The sequence below is a fragment of the Fringilla coelebs genome (genome assembly GCF_963513975.1).
Source record: "Fringilla coelebs genome assembly, chromosome: Z".
Lineage (NCBI taxonomy): Eukaryota > Metazoa > Chordata > Aves > Passeriformes > Fringillidae > Fringilla > Fringilla coelebs.
Window position 1 is genome coordinate 65,094,332 of NC_140031.1, and position 22,279 is coordinate 65,116,610.

The 22,279-nt window shown below is 39.3% G+C and overlaps 1 protein-coding gene across 3 annotated transcripts in view; it reads right to left on the reverse strand.

Moving 5' to 3' along the window:
* Positions 1 to 22,005, reverse strand: part of PIGG (phosphatidylinositol glycan anchor biosynthesis class G (EMM blood group)) — a 79,538-nt gene extending 57,533 nt beyond the window's left edge. For 2 of the 3 annotated variants that reach the window (XM_084225818.1, XM_084225817.1), the window contains exons 1-7: positions 21,810 to 22,005; positions 18,392 to 18,597; positions 17,212 to 17,421; positions 15,530 to 15,718; positions 13,853 to 13,991; positions 10,022 to 10,234; positions 1,643 to 1,860 (exon numbers count right to left, since the gene is read on the reverse strand). In XM_084225818.1, the coding sequence (XP_084081944.1) occupies positions 1,643 to 1,860; positions 10,022 to 10,234; positions 13,853 to 13,991; positions 15,530 to 15,718; positions 17,212 to 17,421; positions 18,392 to 18,597; positions 21,810 to 21,969 (1,335 nt within the window). In that variant the 5' untranslated portion in view covers positions 21,970 to 22,005. Of the gene's footprint in view, positions 1 to 1,642; positions 1,861 to 10,021; positions 10,235 to 13,852; positions 13,992 to 15,529; positions 15,719 to 17,211; positions 17,422 to 18,391; positions 18,598 to 19,291; positions 19,419 to 21,809 lie in introns of those variants that run through there. The other variant, XM_084225819.1, reaches the window with a different exon arrangement.
* Between the last annotated feature and the right edge of the window lie 274 nt (positions 22,006 to 22,279).

The following is a 22,279-nucleotide window of genomic DNA, read 5'->3' on the forward strand; positions in this document are numbered from 1 at the left end:
TGCAGAGATGGAGCTAGGGCTAGACTGACCTCAATCACCGGGTGCTAGGGCAAGATTAAAACAAATCAAAACAAAAACAACTATATCAGACCACTGTCAACTTGTAATCTTTCACAGTCTCTTGTGAAGACCTATGCCTAAAATTTTTCCCATACTACAGTGAGACATAGTAGACAAAAAATAGCTTTAGCAATAGTCCACCGTTTCTTCATATTCTACTGCATATTTCATTTGGTTATGAAAATATGCAGTTTTGAGTACTGCACTGGCTTAAGTCTTACATTTCAGTCCATCACTTATAATTAAAACCAAAACAGCACTCATAGCAGGAAAATGCACAAACTGTAGGTATCTACCAAACCAAATTTAGGTCTTTTGAACAAATGCACTGTTATCAGTTCCCATCTCAGAGGTACTCTCCTCATGTGAAATACAGGATAAATGGCATTTATAGCATAGCGTAGTTTGAAGAGCCATCTGAGTTTCTCTACTCTTATTTATTCAGCGAAGGTGGAAAATCGATATCAAGACAAAAACATTTTGGAGAGCAAGGCAGTTACTTTAGTGTTGCATTTGAGAAAAGAAATAACTCCAGCCATTTTGCTGGAGTCTTACAGCTACGCTGACCATACATTTCTCAACAAAAATTTCTGTGGTTAGTAGCTGCATTATTTCTTTGATGAAGACTGATTGTGTCTAAGACCTAAGATTTGTTTCTGAGAAATGGCAAGCGCCTAAAACTGCAGTCCAAAAAAAAAAATAATCCAGTGGTTCAGATCCAAAGTAACTGTCAACAATTTGAATGCACAGGTTCTGAAAACAAAGGAACAAAGAAAGATATGCACCTTCAGCTTTGCACTGAACTTTGTCCACCTCCAGATCTTCCATTTGTAGAGCAGGAACAGAACCTATCATCTACCCAAGGGCACTGTGGAACTCATTCCAGTGAAGTGATCAGCAGAGTGACTAACCCCACTGAGCAGTCTACCAGAAAGCCATTTCAGAAACACTCTGTATGCAGAGAGCAGTGCATGGGAAACAAGGCACAGAGCCCTGCCAGAACAAAGGAGACCCAGTACTTGAATTTTCCCCAAAACACCACTTAAAATTAAAGATATGGTATACCTTACCCTTGTAACTACAGGAGATATGAAGAGGTAACCCTATAGCAAGTATTTATTTCAGGGCTCTTAATCTATCAGTACAAGGAACAATTCCTGGAACTGTGAGAATTTCCTATATAAGGGATTGCCTGTTTGGAGCAGCTATACTTAATATTAGATAAAGAGGAACAGCTAGGGATTTACTTGCCAGGCTCTTTTTCCTAATGCAGCAAAGTCACTCAAAAATAGAAGGCTAACTACTATGGGAGTAATTGAAGTTGTAGCACATATGCATATCTACTGTAACTAAATACACTAAAATATAAGGAATTCATATCAAAAGTACTCTTGAATCATTTTAAAGGCCAAATTTTAGTTTAAAAAGAGTACTAATCTTATGCAAGCAAAATTTCAACCAATCCTAAGAACCCATATTCAGTAATTTTAAAGACTAATAAGTGTATACGTTACATATCCAACACCAAGATACTTTACTTTTGTGCACTTAACTTTTACACAGAAAAGATCTATTTTCATACCTCCATAATGATCACAGTCCCCACCATCATCGAATACATGTCATACTGTGCCACTTGTTTACTTAATGAAGAACTCAACGTCTTGAGGGCCTCTAAGTATTGTTTCAGGACCTTCTTGCCAAGATTTAAGAGTATTTCTGAATTATTCCCCTCTAAATACAGTTTGATCCAATTACTGTGGGATTTCTCTGCTATCTTAAAATGTTCATATCCAGGATCTGGAGAGAAGGAGAGAAAAGAAAAGAAGCAAGAGGGTCCGTGAACAAAGATTACTTGGAGATGTGATCATATTTTTATATTTGCTTGTATAATGTATAAAAATATATAATTGCTATGGCAGTTGAAAATTTTTTCACGGGTACAAAGTTACACTATCTTTCTGCAGCAATACCAGTTACTTGGAATAAAAGCAATTAATTCTAACCTAATAAACTGTCGGGACCTCTAACAACTGACAAACTTATAAAAATAACCATTCATTTTTACAAAATGTTTCCAGGACAAACAATTTAAATGCTTCAGATACTGCAGAGGGGAAGAAAGCAATGCAGTCCACCATACCTATTCATTATCCAGAACACATTGTATAAGCTAAGTAGAAAATGATCAAATAGCTGATGTCTAGGGAAAACACCAAAGGAGACAACACACACACACCATATCAGCTGGTAGTACAGGCTGGATGTGTGGATGATGAGGGTGGACTGACAACTAAAAGAAAGGCAGAGCTCAGAGGGTTTTAATCAGCAGTGTAAAATCTATCTGGTTGGAGGCCTGTTAGTCACAGCATTCCCGAAGGGTCGACATTGGGTCCAAAGAAGTTTAATTTCTTCACCAATGACTTGGATGAAGGCACAGAGGTCTCCTGTAAGCAAGTTCCCTAATAACACAAAGCTGAGGGGGTGGCCAATACCCCAGAGGGATGTGCAGCCCTTCAGAAGTACCATGACAAGCTGGAGGGATGGGAAGAGAAGAAACATCCGAAATTCAACAGAGGCAAGTTCAGGGTCCTGCACCTGGGGAGGAACAACCCCAGGCAGCAGCGCAGGCTGGGGGTGACCTGCTGGGAAGTAGCTCTGTGGAGAAGGACCTGGGGGTTCTGCTGGGCCTAGGTCCGGAGGGTTCTGCTGTCCATGAGCCAGCAGTGTGTCCTGGGGGTCAAGAAGCCCAGTGGGACCCTGGGGTGCCTTAGGGAGAGCATTGCCAGCAGGTTGAGGGAGGTGATCCTGTCCCTCTGCTCAGCCCCAGTTGTGGAATGCTGTGCCCAGTTCTGGGCTCCTCAGGAGAAGGGAGACATGGAGCTCCTGGAGCTGGTCCAGTGGAGGGCAACAAAGATGATGAGGGGAATGAGGGGACTGAAGCATCTCTTCTGTGAGGAAATGTTGAGGGAGCTGGGCCTGTTCATCTTCAAGAAGAGATGGCTGAGAGAGGACCTCAGAAATGTCTGTCAGTATCTGAAAGGAGGGTATCAAGAGGATGGAGCCAGGCTCTTCTCCATGGTGCCCAGCAACAGGCAGGAGTCTGCCTGTTGACAAGAGGCAACACAGGAACACAGGAAGTTCTACCTAACACGAGGAAGAACTTTTTTTACTCTGTGGACAGCTGACACTGGAACAGGTTGCAAGGAGAAGTCGCAGAGCCCTTTTCTCGAGATATGCAAGAGTTGTCAGGACACATTCCTGAGTAATGTGCTATAGGGGATCCTGCTTGAGCAGGGTGGTTGGACTAGATAACCTGCAGTGATCCAGTACTATTTTACCTAATCTGTGATTCTGCTTTTCAAATACTGATAATTAAATACAGTATGCATTCACAATACAAATTCAGTTGATAACACATGGAAAGCAAAAGTGTATTCTTCAGAAAATCATATCTCACTGACACTTATGCTATGCATGAATATTCACATTTATCTGCATTTTTTCTGAAAAATAGATGTTTAATTTCAGTTCACACTAATAGTACTTGCTATTTCCCTGCAATTTTACTTGAAAGGTAATGATAACTTAAGTACAAAGGGACGATTGGAAAATTTTATATAACATGCAGTTCCTTCCCTTTTTAGCTGAAAGTAGGGTGAAACATTTGCTGTACAGTTTCAGACAAGAAAGGTTAAAACGATGAGTGAAATAACTTTGGTGTCACAAAGACTTAAGCTGCGGTTCTTTTTCACTCCTTGTAGATGAATAGTGTATTCTACTTGGAAAAAGAAACCACTTTTTTTTTTTTAACCCTTTTTAGCAAAAGTGCATTATTAAATCTAGAAACATTTTAAATTTTATTTCAAGTGAATGAAGCTGAATGAAGTATTTCTATTCTCATATAGTCATGAAAGAATTGTATTTACTATTTGCAAGTCTCTTACCATACAAGACATTTCATCATCTACTGTGTTTTGAATTCTAGGTGAGAATTTTAAAAGGCAATGTTTAACTCAAAATGTCCAGTCTATTTTTCCAAAGACTTCTAGCGGACCCCAAGGCATGCTGACCCTGCTATGCAGGGGGCTTGCAGGGATCTGCCAGAAAGCACAATCCAGCCAGCAGCAAACACCTGTATATCAAGATAGCTGCCAGTACACACAGAGGATTTAATTTACTTCCTGTAATTCTTTTAAATTCCCTGTAAAGTTTCTTGTTCAGTATATTTGAACTAAGTGTTAAATATTCATACGTGTGAGGACATCCATAAAGGATCATCTAAAAAGAGCTTAAATCAAACTGAGATTTGACAGGACACAAATTCATTATATAGAAGACCGAAATTAGTTCAAGCTTCATTTTGAAACATAAATTCCCTCCACATCTTCTGCTCCTGTTCTGCTCCCTTTTCCTGCTTCTTCACTAGTCTCCCTCTTCAGCCACTTTAGCATTTTTATTTCATTCTCAGCTACTCCTTTCCATGCTAACTGCCCACCAAAACCATTGTGTCCATGCTGTGAAAGATAACTTTTAGCCAAACTCTCATGAATGAATGATTTAAAGACCTTTCAGACGGAGTAAAAGATCATGGTTGCCAAATTTCATTGGAGAACTCCAGTTATATTGGTTCAGTGGCACATTTATATGCAGAAGGCATAAAACAATAAGGGTAATGGGCATTAATTAGTTGGAGAAGCATTTTGGTAACAGGCAGGTAATATTGGCAAGTCACTCCCATATGGGATACTGATAAAACAAGTCAAAATTGAAGCAAAATCCAAAGAAAGCTTGCCCAGCTGCACATTTCATAAAGCAATGGAAATGTTTTACTTGCATAGTATTACATTAGCAATTTGTGCTTCAGTCTCACTACCATCTTATCACAACCAGATGGATAAGCTTTGCAAGCATCTGTTTGACAATAATTTCACTTAGTTCCAGTCACAGGCAGCAATCATCTAAAAAGAGTTATAAGAAAGAATGAATAATGTAAAAGTGACTTCTCCAGTTTCAATATATACATGTCCCAGTAAAAGTCAAATTACTTTAATCTAATACAAGTTCAGGATCAGTCCCAAATTGAAAAGCTTGCACTCATTTTAATAACACCAGCTAACTTGCTCTCCAGCATGACTCTTCATTCCACTGTAAAATAACTTTCAAAGAAGAGGTCCTAATTTATCATTCAACTACATGTTCAGAAGTTCAGAACATGAGGGAAGCATTGCAGGATACCTAGGGCTGCCTATATTACACTGAGGTATGAACTTGCTCAAAAGCCCAAAGTGTATTTTTAGATAATTCTTCTTTCAGCTTGTTAATTTTTGCTGGCTATTTTCATTCTCCTCTTTCAGACGTTTTCTTTAGCTGCATGTGTCCACATCTATCAAAATAAACCCTCATGCCTCACATTACAATTTATTAGCATATTTCAAAAAAATATATTTTAAATAATAAAGCCCTTAGTCAACCTTCAAGTTTCTCATGCAAAATTTAATTTACTTGATGATATGTTTAAACTTGATGATATGTTTTGAACCTTAATAAAGCAAAGCCCAAGTCCCATGAAATGCTGTGCCACCTCTTCATTCGAAAATGCATGTTTATATGAACAAAAAAGGCAGGGGAAACATTACTGACCTGCCTTCATTCTGCTCTTTATTTACTAAAAGACATATTTAAAACACACTTGAAGATGAAAAGAAATTTTTGTGTACTGTTACAGTTTGCTCTTAACATTGGAGCAGCTGAATTCACGGAAATCTATGGCTTCTTCATGAAACAGCTTGTTAAAATCATTCTGCCTTCCCATCTGACAGCAATTCAACTCAACTGACAGCTGACTTCATCTCACTGTGTTAAGAAGGAAACTAATATTCCACCAAAACTGAATGTACATTCTATGATATAGCTTAAAATGGGTGAATCTTTTCCTGACTCAGTCATCACCCGCATGGTCCCAACAGCTGGTGCTCTAACCCTTGTGCTGTAAATTACAGGACGGGACAAGAATGCCATGTTTTCCCCTTCAGTGGAGCTTACTGGTTTTGACCTCAAGAGTCAAAAAATTTTTTTTTTTAAAGCAACAAGGCTTATGCTATCCTTGCAAGCATTTTCAAGTATATCTTTCACTTTAAACTGAAGTTCCAGTCACAGGCATTTCTCTTAGCATTGAACTGAAATGCTTTGATCCACTAGTTGTTACTAGAGGAGAATCCGCATTGGAAAGCTTGAAACTGCAGCAGCAGTTTCAATATGAGTGATGTCCAACTAAGCAAATGGGAGTGATGTCCAGCTGACTCCAGCTATCTTTTGGGGTTTCTTTCATTCAAAAAAACCTGGCAGAAGACCTTGTCTGTGGCATTCAGAAATTAGACAGCCCAAGAGCTGTCTGCACAACTCTGATGAGTGTTCAGATGTTCTACAAATACAGATTAAAAGGTTCTGAGTAGGGCGAGTTAAAGAAGATTGCTCAGATCTGTGTCTAGTCAGGTCTTGAAGGTTTACAGGTATGAAGCCTCCACAACCTCTCTTGCCAACTCATTCCAGTGTTTGACAAAAACATTGTTTGACAAAAACAGTGTTTGACCTAAAAACATTTCCTCCAAATTTTTTGTGAGGACCACCAATTAGACCCTGGTCCCATCTTGTTTACTCCCTCCCATCATATATTACCTACACTGATAAGAGCCCTCCTAAACAGTCCTAGCACCCTCAGCCCCTCCTCATATGACAGATGTTCCAATCCCTTCACCACCTTCATGACCATGCACTGCACTTACTAGCTTATAGCCACTAAATTACGGTACTGAGAAGCCCAGCAGCAGACCCAAGACTCCTGATGTCCGCTCACCACAGTCGATACAAGAGGCAGGACTGACCAGCTGATGACTGTCCTCCTAATGCCACCTTGGATGCTATGGCCCTTCCTTTCATGAGGGTCCTCTGCTGCTTGATATTCAACTTGGTGTCCCCAGTCACCTAGTGGTGGTTCCAGCTGCCTCCAGTCAGTCAAAACCCAATCTGCTATGATACATCAGGATTACTTCTTCCAGGTGTAGGATTTGGCATTTCCTGTTGCTGAACCTTAAGAGGTTTCTGTCAGCCCATTTCTCCAGCCTGTCAAAGTGCTTCTGAGCGGCAGGAGACCCACCTATTACATCAAGCATTTCTCCCAGATTTCTATTGTGTCCTTCCCTTGCTGAGACACCACTATGTCCCACTGGCCAGGTCATTGATGAAGATGTCGACAATTTCTGGCTTGAGTCAAGCCCTGTGGTTGATCACAATAGTCTTCAGGGGGACTTTGTGCTGCTGATCACATTCACATGAACCCACCAGGTGAGCCACTTTTCAGTCCATCTCACTATCTAGTTATCTAGCCTGAAATGCAACAGGATGGCTGAAGCACCACATGAGGACCATGGATGGTGAAACTAAGACCTCTTCTATTTGTCTGAAAAGCTACAAATTCCTTACAATTCAAATGCCTTCCCTTGACACCCATAAAATACTGCCCATGTTGGTCTGTGCACTAAACCTGAGCCAGAAGTTCCCAACTATTTCATCATTCACTCCCAGGAACAGCTACATGCCTGTCACCGCTCTCTCACATAAAGATAATTTTCCCTCCTCACATTCCCAACTTACAATCTTAGAATTGTAGAATTATTCAGGTTGGAAGTTGCTTTTAAGATTATCTCATTCATCGCCAGCACTGTTAATGGAGACATCTTTTGCTATATCACCACTCATTATTGGTTTCCAATTACACATTAAGCCACCAACTTTACAGACATGCAGTCAATTTCTTATTAATTACAGAGTCCATTTGTCAAACCATATCACTCTAACAACAGCAGCATGAATGTTCAGGGAGGCCTTACCAAAGGCCTTTCAAAAGTCTAAGTAGATGACACATCTTTTGTCCACTGATGCATTTACTCCATCATAGAAGGGCACTAAATTAGCCAAGCACAATTTGCCCATGGCAAAGTAGTGTCAGTAATTTCCAATAACCTTTTTGTCTTCCACCTGTTTTAATACATCTTCCAGGAAGATCTGTGATCTTACCAAGTACAGAGGTGAGGCTGACTGGTTAGGCAGTTCCCAGGATCCTCCTTTTTATCTTTTTTTAAAAGCTGGCAACCTTCTTGAACATGAATCAGATTACGGAATACAGTAACTTCTCTGCAAGGTAACCTCCTTCTAGGGGAATCCTGACAGATGTGTATGTCTCGGTAGTGGGATAACGGGATGGCATTTATCTTCACTTAAAAGCCATGCAAAACAAATGGCCATCTATGCATGCTCTTGAATTACACATATTAGTCACTGAGTTAGTGACACTGTCTTTAGTACTTCTAGGCCTGAAGTATCCACATCATTCAAACAACACTAAACAAACAGAATGTACTACTTTCCTGCCAGTCTTAACTGAACAGACCAAAGCAATAACCTATAGCCTTGCACATCTAGGACACTCAAAGAAAAACAAGACCCCCTCTAAGAAGTCAATAGAAACAGGGGAAATTGACATTAAGACTCTGTAAAAAAAGCTACCATGACTTTGACCTATATTTGCACCATGTTATTGAGACTTTCAATAACTGAAAGGAGAGAAAAGTCATTGGTGGTTGCTTTGCCTCCCAAACTCTTTCCAGTACAGTCACACCTCTACAAGTTTGCAGTCACAAGCAAGCACCATAAAAAATTCTCACATTTTGATCCTCAGCAATTTTAACGTTAATTTCTCAGGTAAAAGCAACAAGTTGAAATTAAGCTGTTCCCAGACAAAAAATAAAACTAAAATGAAGATATAAACAAGAAGGTGGTAGAAACTCCAGCCTGCTTCATCAGTGTTTGCAGAAATACTGTCAAATGGAGTTTTGTGATGGTATTTTTCAACAACACAGTCATATCCTGAACAGGGCAGTTCCTCACTTGACACAACTGGGTTAAGTGAAGAAATCTGTGCAGAAAAAAATGTCAGAAGAGATAGAGCATGGGTCCTGCTATAGACATGTTGTTGCTACAAGCAGAATTTGTTCTGTTGAGATTCCTGGACAAGGTTTAATTATGGTTAGAAGCTGTGATGTTGAAAGATAATTGATTCTTGACCTAGAACAATCATTTTGCGAAAATCTACATTGCTATCCACTTTAATTATTCCTAGCAGTACAACAGCTCTGCATTCTCATCTAGTTATTTTAATAATTCATCAGATTACAAATCAATTGACAAGCTCCACAGTCACTTTAAGACAACATTTTCTAATGTCAATGGTAAAATATGCTCCTTCACCCTCTGACTCAATTTTTTTCACAAAATTATCATATTAACTTCATTATTTATACTGCAGTTTGTATCATGCTTCCTAATGAAATACCACATTTTGCTAGGTTTGGTTTATTTTTTCTACTTGATTTTTATTCTTTCCTCCAAATACACACACACACATTCCTGCATTTTTAATAAGCAGTTCTCTAGGTTCTCATTCCAAGTAAATACATGAAAATGAAATAAAAAGATAACTTACCCTAAATTATCTCCCAACTTTACTTGAAGCATCTTTTTATCTAAACTAGAAAATTCAGCCCATTGTGTTAATTCTCCAAATAGCTCAGAGTCAGTGCCCTATATAGAACACCTCACAAAGAGCAGTTATGAAATCACTGAGATTTAACTACACTGGCAGTTTTACTTTAATCTTACTCCATCATTATTTTTGCTCTTTTGCCAACTAGGAATATTAGCAGTCATTTAAAAAACTGTTTTCAGAAGCAGCGTATCAAAGTAGGTTGCAGTAAAGATTGAATTCAGTACAACTGTTCTGAATACTGCCCTCAGAAGAATAGCTAGCTTGCAGTGCAATGCCATACTATTGAATTTATTAGTCAAAACTGTTTTATAAACAATCTTCTTTTAGTATATCAGTAACATTTTTTAGCTAATTTACCTTTTTCATATGCAGGCGTATTCTCTTGCAGCAATCTGCTAAGCTGGAACCCATTCAAGTGCACAAAACGTAGCTGTTCTCTCATTGTCTTGCCTCCAACAACTGGCAATATAAGGTTCCCAACACTGTTTCTTGAAATTGGTAGGCCAAGACCTATTGCCAGTGTGCTAGCTAAATCTGTTTGCTGCACATGCTGAGGTTGGGCTAGAGGAGCTAGAATGAGCAAAAAAAAGAGAAAAAAAAAAGGGAGAGGAAAATAAGTATTTCAATAACAGCCCATTCTATTTCTCCAGAGACAGCTGGCACCTTATTAGTTTCAAAATTGTTTCATTTGTGCTAGATCAGCTATTTTAAGTGGTCTACAGAGACATGACTGATCTTTTTCAGCTGCTATCTTCTGCTGCTGTAAATCCAATATTTATTAAATTCTTAGCCAGCGCCACTCTTCAATGCTAATAACTACTGTAAACACAAAATAAATGTTATACAAGTAGAAGTAAGAAAACAGATGGTCCAGGACATCACCTTAATATCAAATTGCAGCCTACATCCTAAGAGGGTTTCATAACTTTTACATTAGAAATAATAGAAAGCACTACAGTAGGCCAATTTAATATATGAACAAAGAATGAGAATCTAAAATAATGTTGACAGCATTCCAGAAGCATCTCAATATAATCACAACAGCTCAAGATTTAATTAATATCAGGTTGCTAGGAAAACAGAATTAGATATCAGGTAAAGAATGCTGAGGCTCCAAATCCATGGCTACATGCAGGAAAACCAAGTGATTCTTAAAGGTTCCTGTGTAAGATTCCATTAACTTACTGCAGTTATCAGGATTAGCCTTCAGTCCCACAGAAATCTACAGACATGAATTTTATTAGCATAAGGAACCTTCTGTTTAAGATTGTCTTGCCAGTTGTTTCTTTTCATGCTGAACTACTTAGGTAACAGTGTTTTTCTATATTCTTTTATTTCATCCTCTTTGTAACTTCAGGCATTGAGTGTTTTGACTTAAATGCAGTATAAAAATAATGCTATATAGTCTTTATTCCTCTCAAGGCTGCTTTTAAGAGCATTAAAATTTGCCTCATTTCTCATCTAGCTCTGATTAAACCCAAACTTGTACAGAACGCCATCCATAATCCATAAAGCCTCTTTGCATGAGTGCCTGTATGTCAGCAGTTTTCAGATTTTATCTTTAAAGGCAAGTTCTTAACTGGTAAAAAAAAGCCAAACTACCCAAACACATTTAGCCAATCATAGGTGACACATCTCTGTAGAAGGCTATACAAGTGATACTCTGACAGCATACTAAATGTAAAAAGCCCACAGGATTACTATTTTGAGGTCTACCAAATTAACCACAGTACATTTTGTTTACAGTAGGATCATAAGGAGCAGTCACTAGAATCCTGATTACTGTACCAATGAAAAGTAAACTGCTGGATATTTACAAAGGCATTAGAAATCACGAATGCTATCCCAAAAGACAGGTAAATAGATACATTTCACTAAATTGTGAGAATTGCTCATTCAGGTTAAACCTCATAGAAACTAATTCCAATGAATAGGAGACTGCTTTTACAGAATCTATACTCTTGTGGCCTGGCTGTCAACACATGCTAGTGAAATTCATAAAATAAAAATTTAGCAAAGAGTTTTGATCCGCTCTTGACTTTGTTTTGTTTATAGACTTGAGAAGAGGTCAAGGACTCCTCAAGCAGTGCTTTCTATTGCAGCTGGATAACAACTTCACAAACAACAGGAAAATCTACCTCCACCGTGCTACAGGAACTTCCAGCAAGATAAATTAATCAAGGTTCTGCACACAGGTTTTAGAAGAAAAGAAATCACATGGGAATGAAAAAGTGGCAGAATGAAAGGCAGAAGGGAATATTATTTTGGGGAAAATATTCACTCCTGGTATAACTGCATTCCACCAATCCACTCAGTCAAGGAGTTTGTTTAAGCATAACTCTACAAAGCAGACTAAAGATTTTCTACCACTCCATTTCTTCACTGCCTCTTGCCTTTAACTATCTGGTTTTTATTTTTTATCATTACCCACAAGTAGAAAATCAGCTTCAGAATCATGTAAACTCACATCAATTATATAAAATAGGCTGGTTAATATAACAATATTAACCAGCCTATACAGTAAACACACTCATGGTCCATATCCTATCCTTAAGACTTAGCAATCAATAGTCATGTTACCAGTGCCATCACCTTTTACCCTTTCACAAGGGTCAGATCAATTTAATGTTAAAAAATAATCCTATTTCCAATAGTCTCTAGTCTCCCAAGGGCTTTCTTCCTCCTTCTGGGGAACTCTATGTGAGAAATTTTCATTCTTCTATCCTAGCTGTCTCAGAGAGAAGAATGGAAGCCAGGGAAATACTCTGGCCATGAAAGACAGAGTTTCAATCCACTTCAAATAGGATTTTGGATCTACACCTATTCATTTACCATTAGCCCAGTATGCTGACAACAGATCTCATTAGCACTCAGCATTCGTACAGGAGAGTGCTGGAAAAGATTATCATCTCAGAAATACACAATTCTCTCACTTGTTACAAAGCTTGATTCGTGATTCTTGGTTTCACCGAGATACAGATGCTAACTTTGGCGGAAACCAGAGTTTTAGATCACACAGAATGGGCTTTCCCAAATAACTGTAAAACAAACCAAAGCACTTTTCAGAAAGAATTCTAGCCTAATATAAATTAAGAGTTGCCAGTGTGTTCTTGTCCTGGTTTCAACTGGGACAGAGTTAATTTTCTTCCTAGCATCTGATACAGAAGCTATGTTTGGATTCAGTATGAGAATAATGTTGATAACACACTGATGTTTTAGCTGTTCGTAAGAAGGGCTTACACTAAATCAAGAACTTTTTCATTTCCTGTGCTCTGCCAGCAAGCATGAGTAGCTGGGAAGACAGGGAAGGAAGACGGTTGGAGCAGCTGACCTGAACTGCTTGAAGGGATACTCCAAACCATAAAGCATCATAGCCAGTATACAAACTGGAGGGAGTTGACTGGGGGCTGTGGATTGGTGCTTGAAGATGGGCTGGACACCAATCAGCAGGTGGTGAGCAATTGCATTGTGCATCACATGTTTCTCTTGGGTTTTATTCCTCTCCCTCCCCCCTTTCCCTTACAATAATAACTACTTTAATCTATACATAATTATTACTGCTATTCTTGTTACAGTTATATACAGTAGCAGTGTTCCCATCCTGTTAGAGTACACTATGCACTGGTATCTACTGGAATCTTACAGCAAGTACCACACACTCACTCACTCACTCCCCCCCATCCTGGTGGGGAGGAGAAAGAAAAGGTACACCTCATGGGTTGAGACTAGAACAGTTTAATAATTGAAACAAAATTAAATATTATACTAATAATAGTAATGAAAAGAAATCAGGGGGAAGAATAAAACGCAAGAGAAACAAGTGATTCACAATAAAATTTGTCACCCCTTGCTGATCAATGTCCAGTCCATCCCCAAGCAGTGACTGGCAGCCCCAGTTTATATACTAGGGATGATGTTCCATGGTATGAAATATCCCTTTGGCCAGTTCAGGTCAGATGTCCTTGCTATGCACTGCTAAATGGCTCCTTTTGCACCTGCTCAATGACAGAGCATGGGAAACAGAAAAGTCCTTGATTCAGAGTAAACACCGAAACACCAGTCTCTTATCAACATTATTCTCATACTGAATCCAGAAAACAGTCCAGTACCAACCACTAAGTGGAAAATTAACTCTATTCCATAAACTAAAAGCAGTTCTAAAAATAATCATGCTTCTTTGATCCTTACCACTCCTCTTCCCAAAAGCAGAGCTGATAAACAATAGTGGTGTGTGCACTTCTCCTTCTGAAGAACCACCATGACTGCCTGTTTCAGACATTCCATGATCCCCACAAACAACTAACAAATTGGGAAGAGAAGCTTCCTCCTGAAAATCACAGAAAAAATCTAAGTTACCACACAAACACTATTCATTTATATAATTTCACTATCTTCATCATTTTCAAACATGAATATGTCTCAAAATTAACTTTAGTTTTGAAACTTGCTCACCCTGGGGCAGATAATAAGAGATCGCTGCAATAAAGTGTAACTCAGTAATAGTACTTTTTAAAAGTAGGACACATTCATATCTAACACACTTGTCAGTATCATAGCAAAAAAAAAAAAAAAGGCACAAAAAAAGCTGTTTTAAAGAATTTTGAATTTACAGAGTTACAAGAAACTCTCTGGTAGATTAAATAAAGGCTATCACACCATGAGAAGAAAATCAGGAGTCCCAGAAGAGCATCATTAACACAGAAATATTTCCCCTCTTAATTTCTTCAGTTTTTCTAAGTTTTAATATAAATGCCAAATTATTAATATTGTAAATACTAACATACTATCAATTCAATATTAAAAAATAATCCTGTTTCTAATAGTCTATAGTTTCCCAAGGGCTTTAGGGATTGAAATCTGACTGATTTGGGATTTAAATATGACAGTCAATGAAGAGTAATTGATAATGATTGTTGAAGAATGATGTTGAATGAGGTATATGTTTCTGAAGAAAGAGAAACAGAAACTTAAGTGAGGCTTGTCCAAGAATTTTGAGCAACAAATCAAAGCATCAGAAAATTAACAGTCATTCAACAACAAGGTACTTTTGTATCATCTCTAGTTATTACCAGTACACATGCTATCCAAAAAATAAAGTGCTTTTATTATGTCTGTATTCTAAAACAGAGATAAAGGCTTGAATATAAATGGCAAAAGCACAGACACTAAGAAGCAGCAAAACAACTGTAACATTCATAGAACTTCCACACACAGGACTTAGCCTTTCTTTTCATGTAATAGTAACCACTTGACTAAAAATATTATTTAAATTTCACGATCAGGTATTCTGAATTGCAGTAGCCAAAAACAAACAATAAAAAGAGCTTCAGGCCACCTGGAACTAGGACTTGGAATTTCAGTATCCAGACTGCTTATGTAAGTGACAACTAGTATTTACAAAGTTAAAAACAGACTCAGATGTGCGACATTTACCATAAAAAAAAATGCAGATTAAGACCACCACTTCCATTTGAATTTATCAAATATCTAAGAATTATGTATGCCTTCATAATTCCGGACATCAGAGCCATTAGCTACAAATGCCCATTACTACTTCTGCAGAATTTCATTACTAGAAAGCACACCAATAACCATTTTAATTCACAAGTGATGAGAGAATTTTGGCAGGCATTCCTCTCTTCTTCCCACACATCAAGGGGATGTTATTTCCCACAGCTGCCCAGAAGAGGCTCTTAGCAGATGTTACTAAGGTCAGCCACCAAATTCTTAAAAATGCTACACTGGGAAATAGCCCAGGAAGCAAAGAACAGAATACACACTTTAGTCTATGAATAAAGAAGCTAACAACAACAACCAGCAAGCATTTTAATGTCAGTCCACAACTAACAGAAGAAGCTGTATTACCTTTGAAAGAAGGGAAACATGAATCTTCTTCAGTATGTTATCCATTTCACGAAGTTTTGGTCCCACTAATGGGCTGTTTGGCCCAGTCATATGACCAATATGGTCCAACCCCAGGTAATGCAGTATCAGGAGATCCCAATCTTCTCTCTTTAACACTCTATCCAAGTGTCTGGTAACATTATCATCAACCTCAAAGAAAATGAAAACAACTATAAGGTAAAAAAAAAACTTCACTCTTTAAAAAAATACAAAAAAATTAACTATACTAGCCATGAAAATTCCATAGAAGTTGATGAGATTACATACGCAATGTTAATAAGAAAAAAAACTAATTAGTTCAATGTCAGGCAGTCAAATGTATTTGTCTAACAAAACAGATTCTGCACCCCATTTAATCTTTTCTGGTAGGGACACATCAGATTACATGCAGAGAAGGCAAACTGGTTGCCAAGCTTCCACAGAAACTTTTAAAAACCGTTCCAAGAACTTTTCAGTCACTTTCACCCTGCACACTCCAGATTACCTCTTCACATGTGATACATCATATCACAAGTACAAAACATCTCAATTTAGTGATGGGAAACTCGGGGGTACAACAAACCCTAATCTCTCAACTCCATTTTTGCTAGTGTGCAAACACAAGAAGATGGTACTTGCTATGAGTAAAAGAACTGACAAAATAGTGAGAAAGAAAAACTGTTTGAAAAGTACTATTTGGAGCCTAACTCCACTGTATTCCTGCTTAGATTGACAATACATTTTTAGTTGCATATACTCTCTTCAGTTATTAAAAATCCCTATAATATTTCCCATGTGATACTACTTTGTTGAGTCTGTATATAACTACCAAAAGAACTATAAAAAGCTATGTTTAATACACTATATTAAGACAGCATAAGGACTGCATAAAGAGTTAGGGAGCCACATAACCACAGATCTAGTAGAACATTTGCACTTTTTACTCCAGGTAGAAGCTTTTGCAAGTCTCATCAATACAACCAATTAAACATGTCTTCCAATTCACATCAGACCTTTCTAACTTCTTTAAATAATAAAATACTTCAGTCAGTGGCAGCAGGTCAATGGCTTGAGGTTTTACAAACCATAAAGGTTCAAAAACGAAGTAAATTTGTCAAAGCATTTACTCTTCTAATGTGCCCAGAGTAAGAATTATCAGAATTTGTTTCACTTACTTCCTAGGCTCCCTCTTTTTCAACGTAAAGAAACACTGCTCCCATTGCAATTACAAAAGTGATGCAATATTATAAAAGTATACCTTTAAGAGAGCAAGCTAATATATTAGTGGACCTCTTAAAGATTGCACTAACTAAAAATATCTGATAGCAAACTGAAAATGTGGACAGTAGAATTTTTAAACAAAGCAACTAGCCTAACTTCCAACCACAACAAGTTTTATGAGAAAATAGCATGTTTAGTTAAATTATAGAGTGATAAATTGATGACTACTCTATCATCCCAACACTCTTTACAGCAGATGCATGACGGATTCAAATGCTTAGCTTTACAGCACCCACAGCAAAATGACATACAAATTCAATTTCTACTTAATTGCCCGGTGAATATTTCAGAACAAGGATAGCTTTACTCACTCATTCTCAGCAACTGACACTGTCTGTTTGTACTCACTTCACTTAACTCGGGGTTCATAAAAAACCTCTCACCTCTGTGAAGTCTGACACAAAAAACGATGTTGTTCCATCATATTCCACAAAGTGCTTTGGGAACAATTTGACCCAAGTATCATCACCATAAAATATTATTCTTTTCCCAGCTGTTTTTGCCTGCCATATCAGATTGTCATCCAGGAGAGCTGGAGAATTGAGGTTCACAACAACATCGATGAAACCAGGTATGCTACCTGTCATCAAAGCCTAATAAAAGAAAAAAGAGACACATTAAACAGGAAACTTCTATTGCTACTGTCTTCTGAGCACTGGGAGGAAGGAGTAAGCCAGATGGCAGACAAATCATATTTTTGGTAAGAAAATATAACAAAGTAAAAGAACACAAGCTGTCTTGCCATATAACCTCATCTGCCACAACACAGTGCTAGTTGATGTCTGTGATAACTGCTTTACAAAAAGTAAAAATATTCATGTCTCAATTAATGGACAGAAAAAACACTTTCAGTCTTTTCATCACACAAACAGTTGATTGCTGGTCATTAAACCACCAAAAGACAATTTAGGTGTAAGTAAACTGACTCAATATTAACGACAACAGTACCTTCAAAACAGTAAGAAACTTCTAGAAGAAGCACCGAAGTCCATCTATAAAGAGTTACCAGACTGTGTCTCCCTCACTCTCCTGCTAGTTGACCTACCAATGATCACTCCCTCAGCCTCTTCAGCGCACAGAGGTGTTACTCAGATCTACCAGCCTGGATGGTCTAGTATTTTGATGACACCAACATAATTCATCTTTTATTTACCTGGAACTCGGCAGAATTTCCTTTTTAAGCTCTTCAGCTCTATGACAAAACAATTTTATACTAAACCGGATTTTTTCTCAGAAGTTACAAGAACACAGAGAAATACAATAAAAATGTTCCTAGATAGAAGACAACTGGAAAACCGGGCAACTAAGAAACTACCACCTTCCCCTGATTACAAATAAAAAGGCTACAGCAATCATTTAAGCCTGGACTAGGGTCTTACCTGTCCTTAACCTCTTGCCCATGGCAAATCAGGAGTCTATCACATGCACTACTACAGCAAAGAGACATTCAGCCATAGGTTGCAACTCACACCACATATTTCCTTTATGCCAACTCCAAGCATATGAAACACCTCACACTTCAAAAGCTTCTCCAATGAAACAACAGAAAAAAATCCCACTTACCTTAATTCGAGGCATAGTCACAGTGGGTGGCTTGGCTTCAGCAATGAAACTGTAGGAAGTCCCTTTTTCAACCACTTGAGTAGTATATGGCATGAACTGTTTACCTTTGGATCCAAACACAAAATCATCTCTCAAAGCATCGATCAGCACAATGACAACTTTTTTGAAAAGTGGTGGAGGAATCTTGGTCCAGTTAGAAACCATTCCTAAGCAACAAAAACAGGACATAAAAAAGTCTTCAAAAAATTTTACCAAAGACAAGACAGAAGCTAAGGGACAATTTCATCCATAAATGAGTGTTTCCAACTTCTTTATTAATTCTACACCCAGAAACAAGAAGCTGCAAGCAGCAAACCTGAGAAGTAATCTGAAGAAGATGAGTTTTCAAGCCATCCAGCACAGGAATAACACAACAACTCCAATACCACCTTTAGGAAGTAAAACATGATGTGAAAGGAATGTGTGACATGAAATTGAGAAAACTAAGGAAAAGCTTTAAAACAGAAAGTGTTCAAAGTAATAAGAAGGAATAGCTGCTACCTCCTCTCTTTTTACTTCAGTAAAGCTGAACTAATTGTATCTGACAGACAACTTCTGTTAGAAAAAAGTCACAGCATTCACCTGTGCTAATACCCAACCTTGCACATCACAACACAAGATAAAATCTCACTGCAAGATAACAGGAAGATTCCAAAGAAAGAGACAATTTCACTGAAACTTGTATGGAATAGATTTATGCACATTCACTCCTTTCAAGGTAGACAACTGTATGACAGGCTAGTTCAGTGACGGCAGCTGCAGGGCCAAAATCCAATTCCAGAGTTCCCTGAACATATAGGTGGATACAGAAAAATGCTGCTGTGCATCAAGTAGTAGGCAACACCATGCCTTCAAGCCCACCTCTTTCTCTTGTATGGACTTAATTCTGGCCACAGCAACTCTTCATCTGCATTGAACTTGGTCCACATGATGACATTCAGGTCTTACAGCAGCATTTTTGCTCCAACCTCTACAGGTCTCATTTCTCTATCAGGAAAAAACACAGAAGGGCAAAATGGAAGCAGAATGTATCCTACTCACAGACCTCTACCCAGACACCATCATGTTGAACCTGTAAATGCATTATATAAAGTTAGAGGCTTTACAGTCCTTTAGGGTAAAGGTTTTTTTCTGCAAAAGTGGTTGACAATTTGGACCGGTTGCAGATAATGGTGTGTCTAACACAGCAACATCAAAAAAAAACCACTTTAAATTTTATTTTGGGGTATGTAGATAAGCATCAACCAACTGACATTCACAGATTAGTTACTGCTAGTGATTTTTCCACATCAGGAAATGGGGGAGGAGGGCACAGCAGGGAGAAGAAGGAAATCTCAACAACCACAAAATGCTGATTGCAAGGAATCCTAATCAAACTGATAATTTTGGTTTTTTCAGGACTTGAATTATCAACTTATCAGGTATGCTTTGGCTCTCCATGAAAAACAAGAAGGCACCACCAGATGTTCTGTTAGTTACATCTTTCCCCTATCCACTGCTTAGTGAAAGCTTGCTGGACAGCAAAAATGTTCAGATCACATATGCCCTACTCCTAATTTCCTCCTGCAGTGTGATTTATCAGAAAGTCAAAGTGTTGAGAAGTTCAAATGAATTTGTAGTCATTTACAAGCCATGTGAAAATACTTACTGTAAGACAGCTAAAGCAACACATTGTACAAGTCTTGCCATGCAGCGTGCTTATTTATCTTTGCCAGGGTTACTTAGAAAACAGTTACTCTAAACGAACCTGAACTTCTGTGAAGAAAACCACTGGTTATATACCAAGAGCTTATTACAATAATGTGCTGCAAGCATTCAGTATCACAGCCTTCTTACAGACAAGACAGCATGCACTCAACAGCAGTCAGGACTCACCAAGTGAAACATTCAGGAGTTAAAGAAGCACTGGAGAAATATTCTTGTCTGAATAGGTCTAAAGTAGGTTGAAAGCCTTCTGCATCACAGTTTAGTAAGCAATACCCTGCCTTCAGACATTATCATCCAGACATCACTCTGCAAGCATATTGTTACCAAGTACTATACAAAGTAAGTATTTTTCTACTGTCACTCCATTTTTGCCTACTACACCTAGGCTTGCTCATGACATGCCTAAATTTAAACTGCTTGTAGAACCCTGTGGCACACACTTCCATTCTTCAATACAAACCAGTCCTTTCAAAACCAAATTGTCTGACATCTCCTTCCCATCCAAACAAGTCTCCTTCTACATTAGTCTTCTGCTAATAATCCCATGTGAATGCAATATTTCACTCACAGCAGCCTACCAAATATCTGTAATAGCCTTGGTAAACTCCAACTAAAAATCAACCTGCCTTTCAGCAGAAACCACTCAGTCTGTTACCAGATTAGATTCTTTCAGTGTTCCTGCTTAAGCAATACCAGCACACCCCACCCTAAGCCACGCAACCTTCTGTTCTCTCCACGGTGTCTCATAATTTAAGTAAGCCTGTCCCTACAAGCATAACGTCACACACTTCAGAAGAATTAACAGTAAATATCAAGCAGCTAAAGACCCAGTTTGACCCTTACAGTCCTGCTCCACAGGTGTCCCAATCAAGAGTTTTGTATGAGCAAAATACAACTTGATCCAGCTGCCAAGTGAACCTGAAGTTTCATCCTACAAGCTCCAAACTGGTGAAAAACAGTCCCTCAAGTACACAGTCCTCTTCACAATACAATTTGTGCCTTTAATACAATTTGTGCCTGAACATATAAGACAACTACTTTATTAGCACATCCTCTACAGGCTCTTTGAAAAGATTCTTGAAAATTCTGGTTTCACAAATTCAGCTCTGGAATGGAGCAGGACCTGTAAAGATGGTGATTTCACAGAAACGGTGATGGACGGCAATACTGTACATATGGCAACCTGCATTACTACACCTGCTTTGTCACTACTGAGGCGTTAAAAGTCTCACTGAGGTGCCATTAAGACACTCAGATACCACAGAAACATCACAGAAACAATGAATCTCGGGCACAACACAACCACCGAATGATCGTAGGAAAAGCGTGAGGCGTTTTAGCTGAGGCGGCATCAATTAATGCAAACAACGGCCATTGCACAGGACCGGGTATCACGGCTCCATCAGAGTCAGGTAGAGGGAAACAAAACGGCTCCATCAGAGTCAGGTAGAGGGAAACAAAACGACAGGAAAACACAACTTTCAAAAAAGAGACAGCTGACGCTTGAGGCTCTTCGACTGCGAGCACGTACTCCTGCCTGTGATCTATAACTACGTGAAAACCAGTTAAGTTCTAAACTACTCGGGAAACTGGTCTGGAAACACGAGGGCGCTACAGAAAGATGTTCCGCGACACCGAGCGACGGGGCGCGCCCGGCAGCGGCTAGCGTTACCTGGGCCGGGCGGGGCGGGCTCGGCGGGAGGGTCCGCGCGGGCCTCTCTGCGGGGCACGGACCTGACGGGCACCGGGAAGAAGCCGCGGAGGAACAGCGCGACACCCAAGGCCTGCACGACGAGGCAGGAGGAGGCGAACACCCCCGAGCGCAGCCGCATCCTGGTTCGGCACCGGCGACAGCGACACAGCACCGACCCGACCCGACCCGACCCGGCCTGCCGGGCGCTGCGCCGGCTCTGAGGGGCGGCACCTGCGGAGCGCCCGCCCCGCCCGCCTGGCCCCGCCTCCAGCCTGCCGCCCGCCAACCAGAGACCACGGCGCGCTTCCGCCAAGCCTCGCTATTGGCCAGCGGCCCGGCAGCCCCTCCGCGAGCGCGTAACTGCAACACCAACCGGAAGTACAGCCCCTCGTCCCTCCCCCACAACCCTCCTCACGGACCCGCCGCCGGCCTCCGCACCCCCCCTCTCG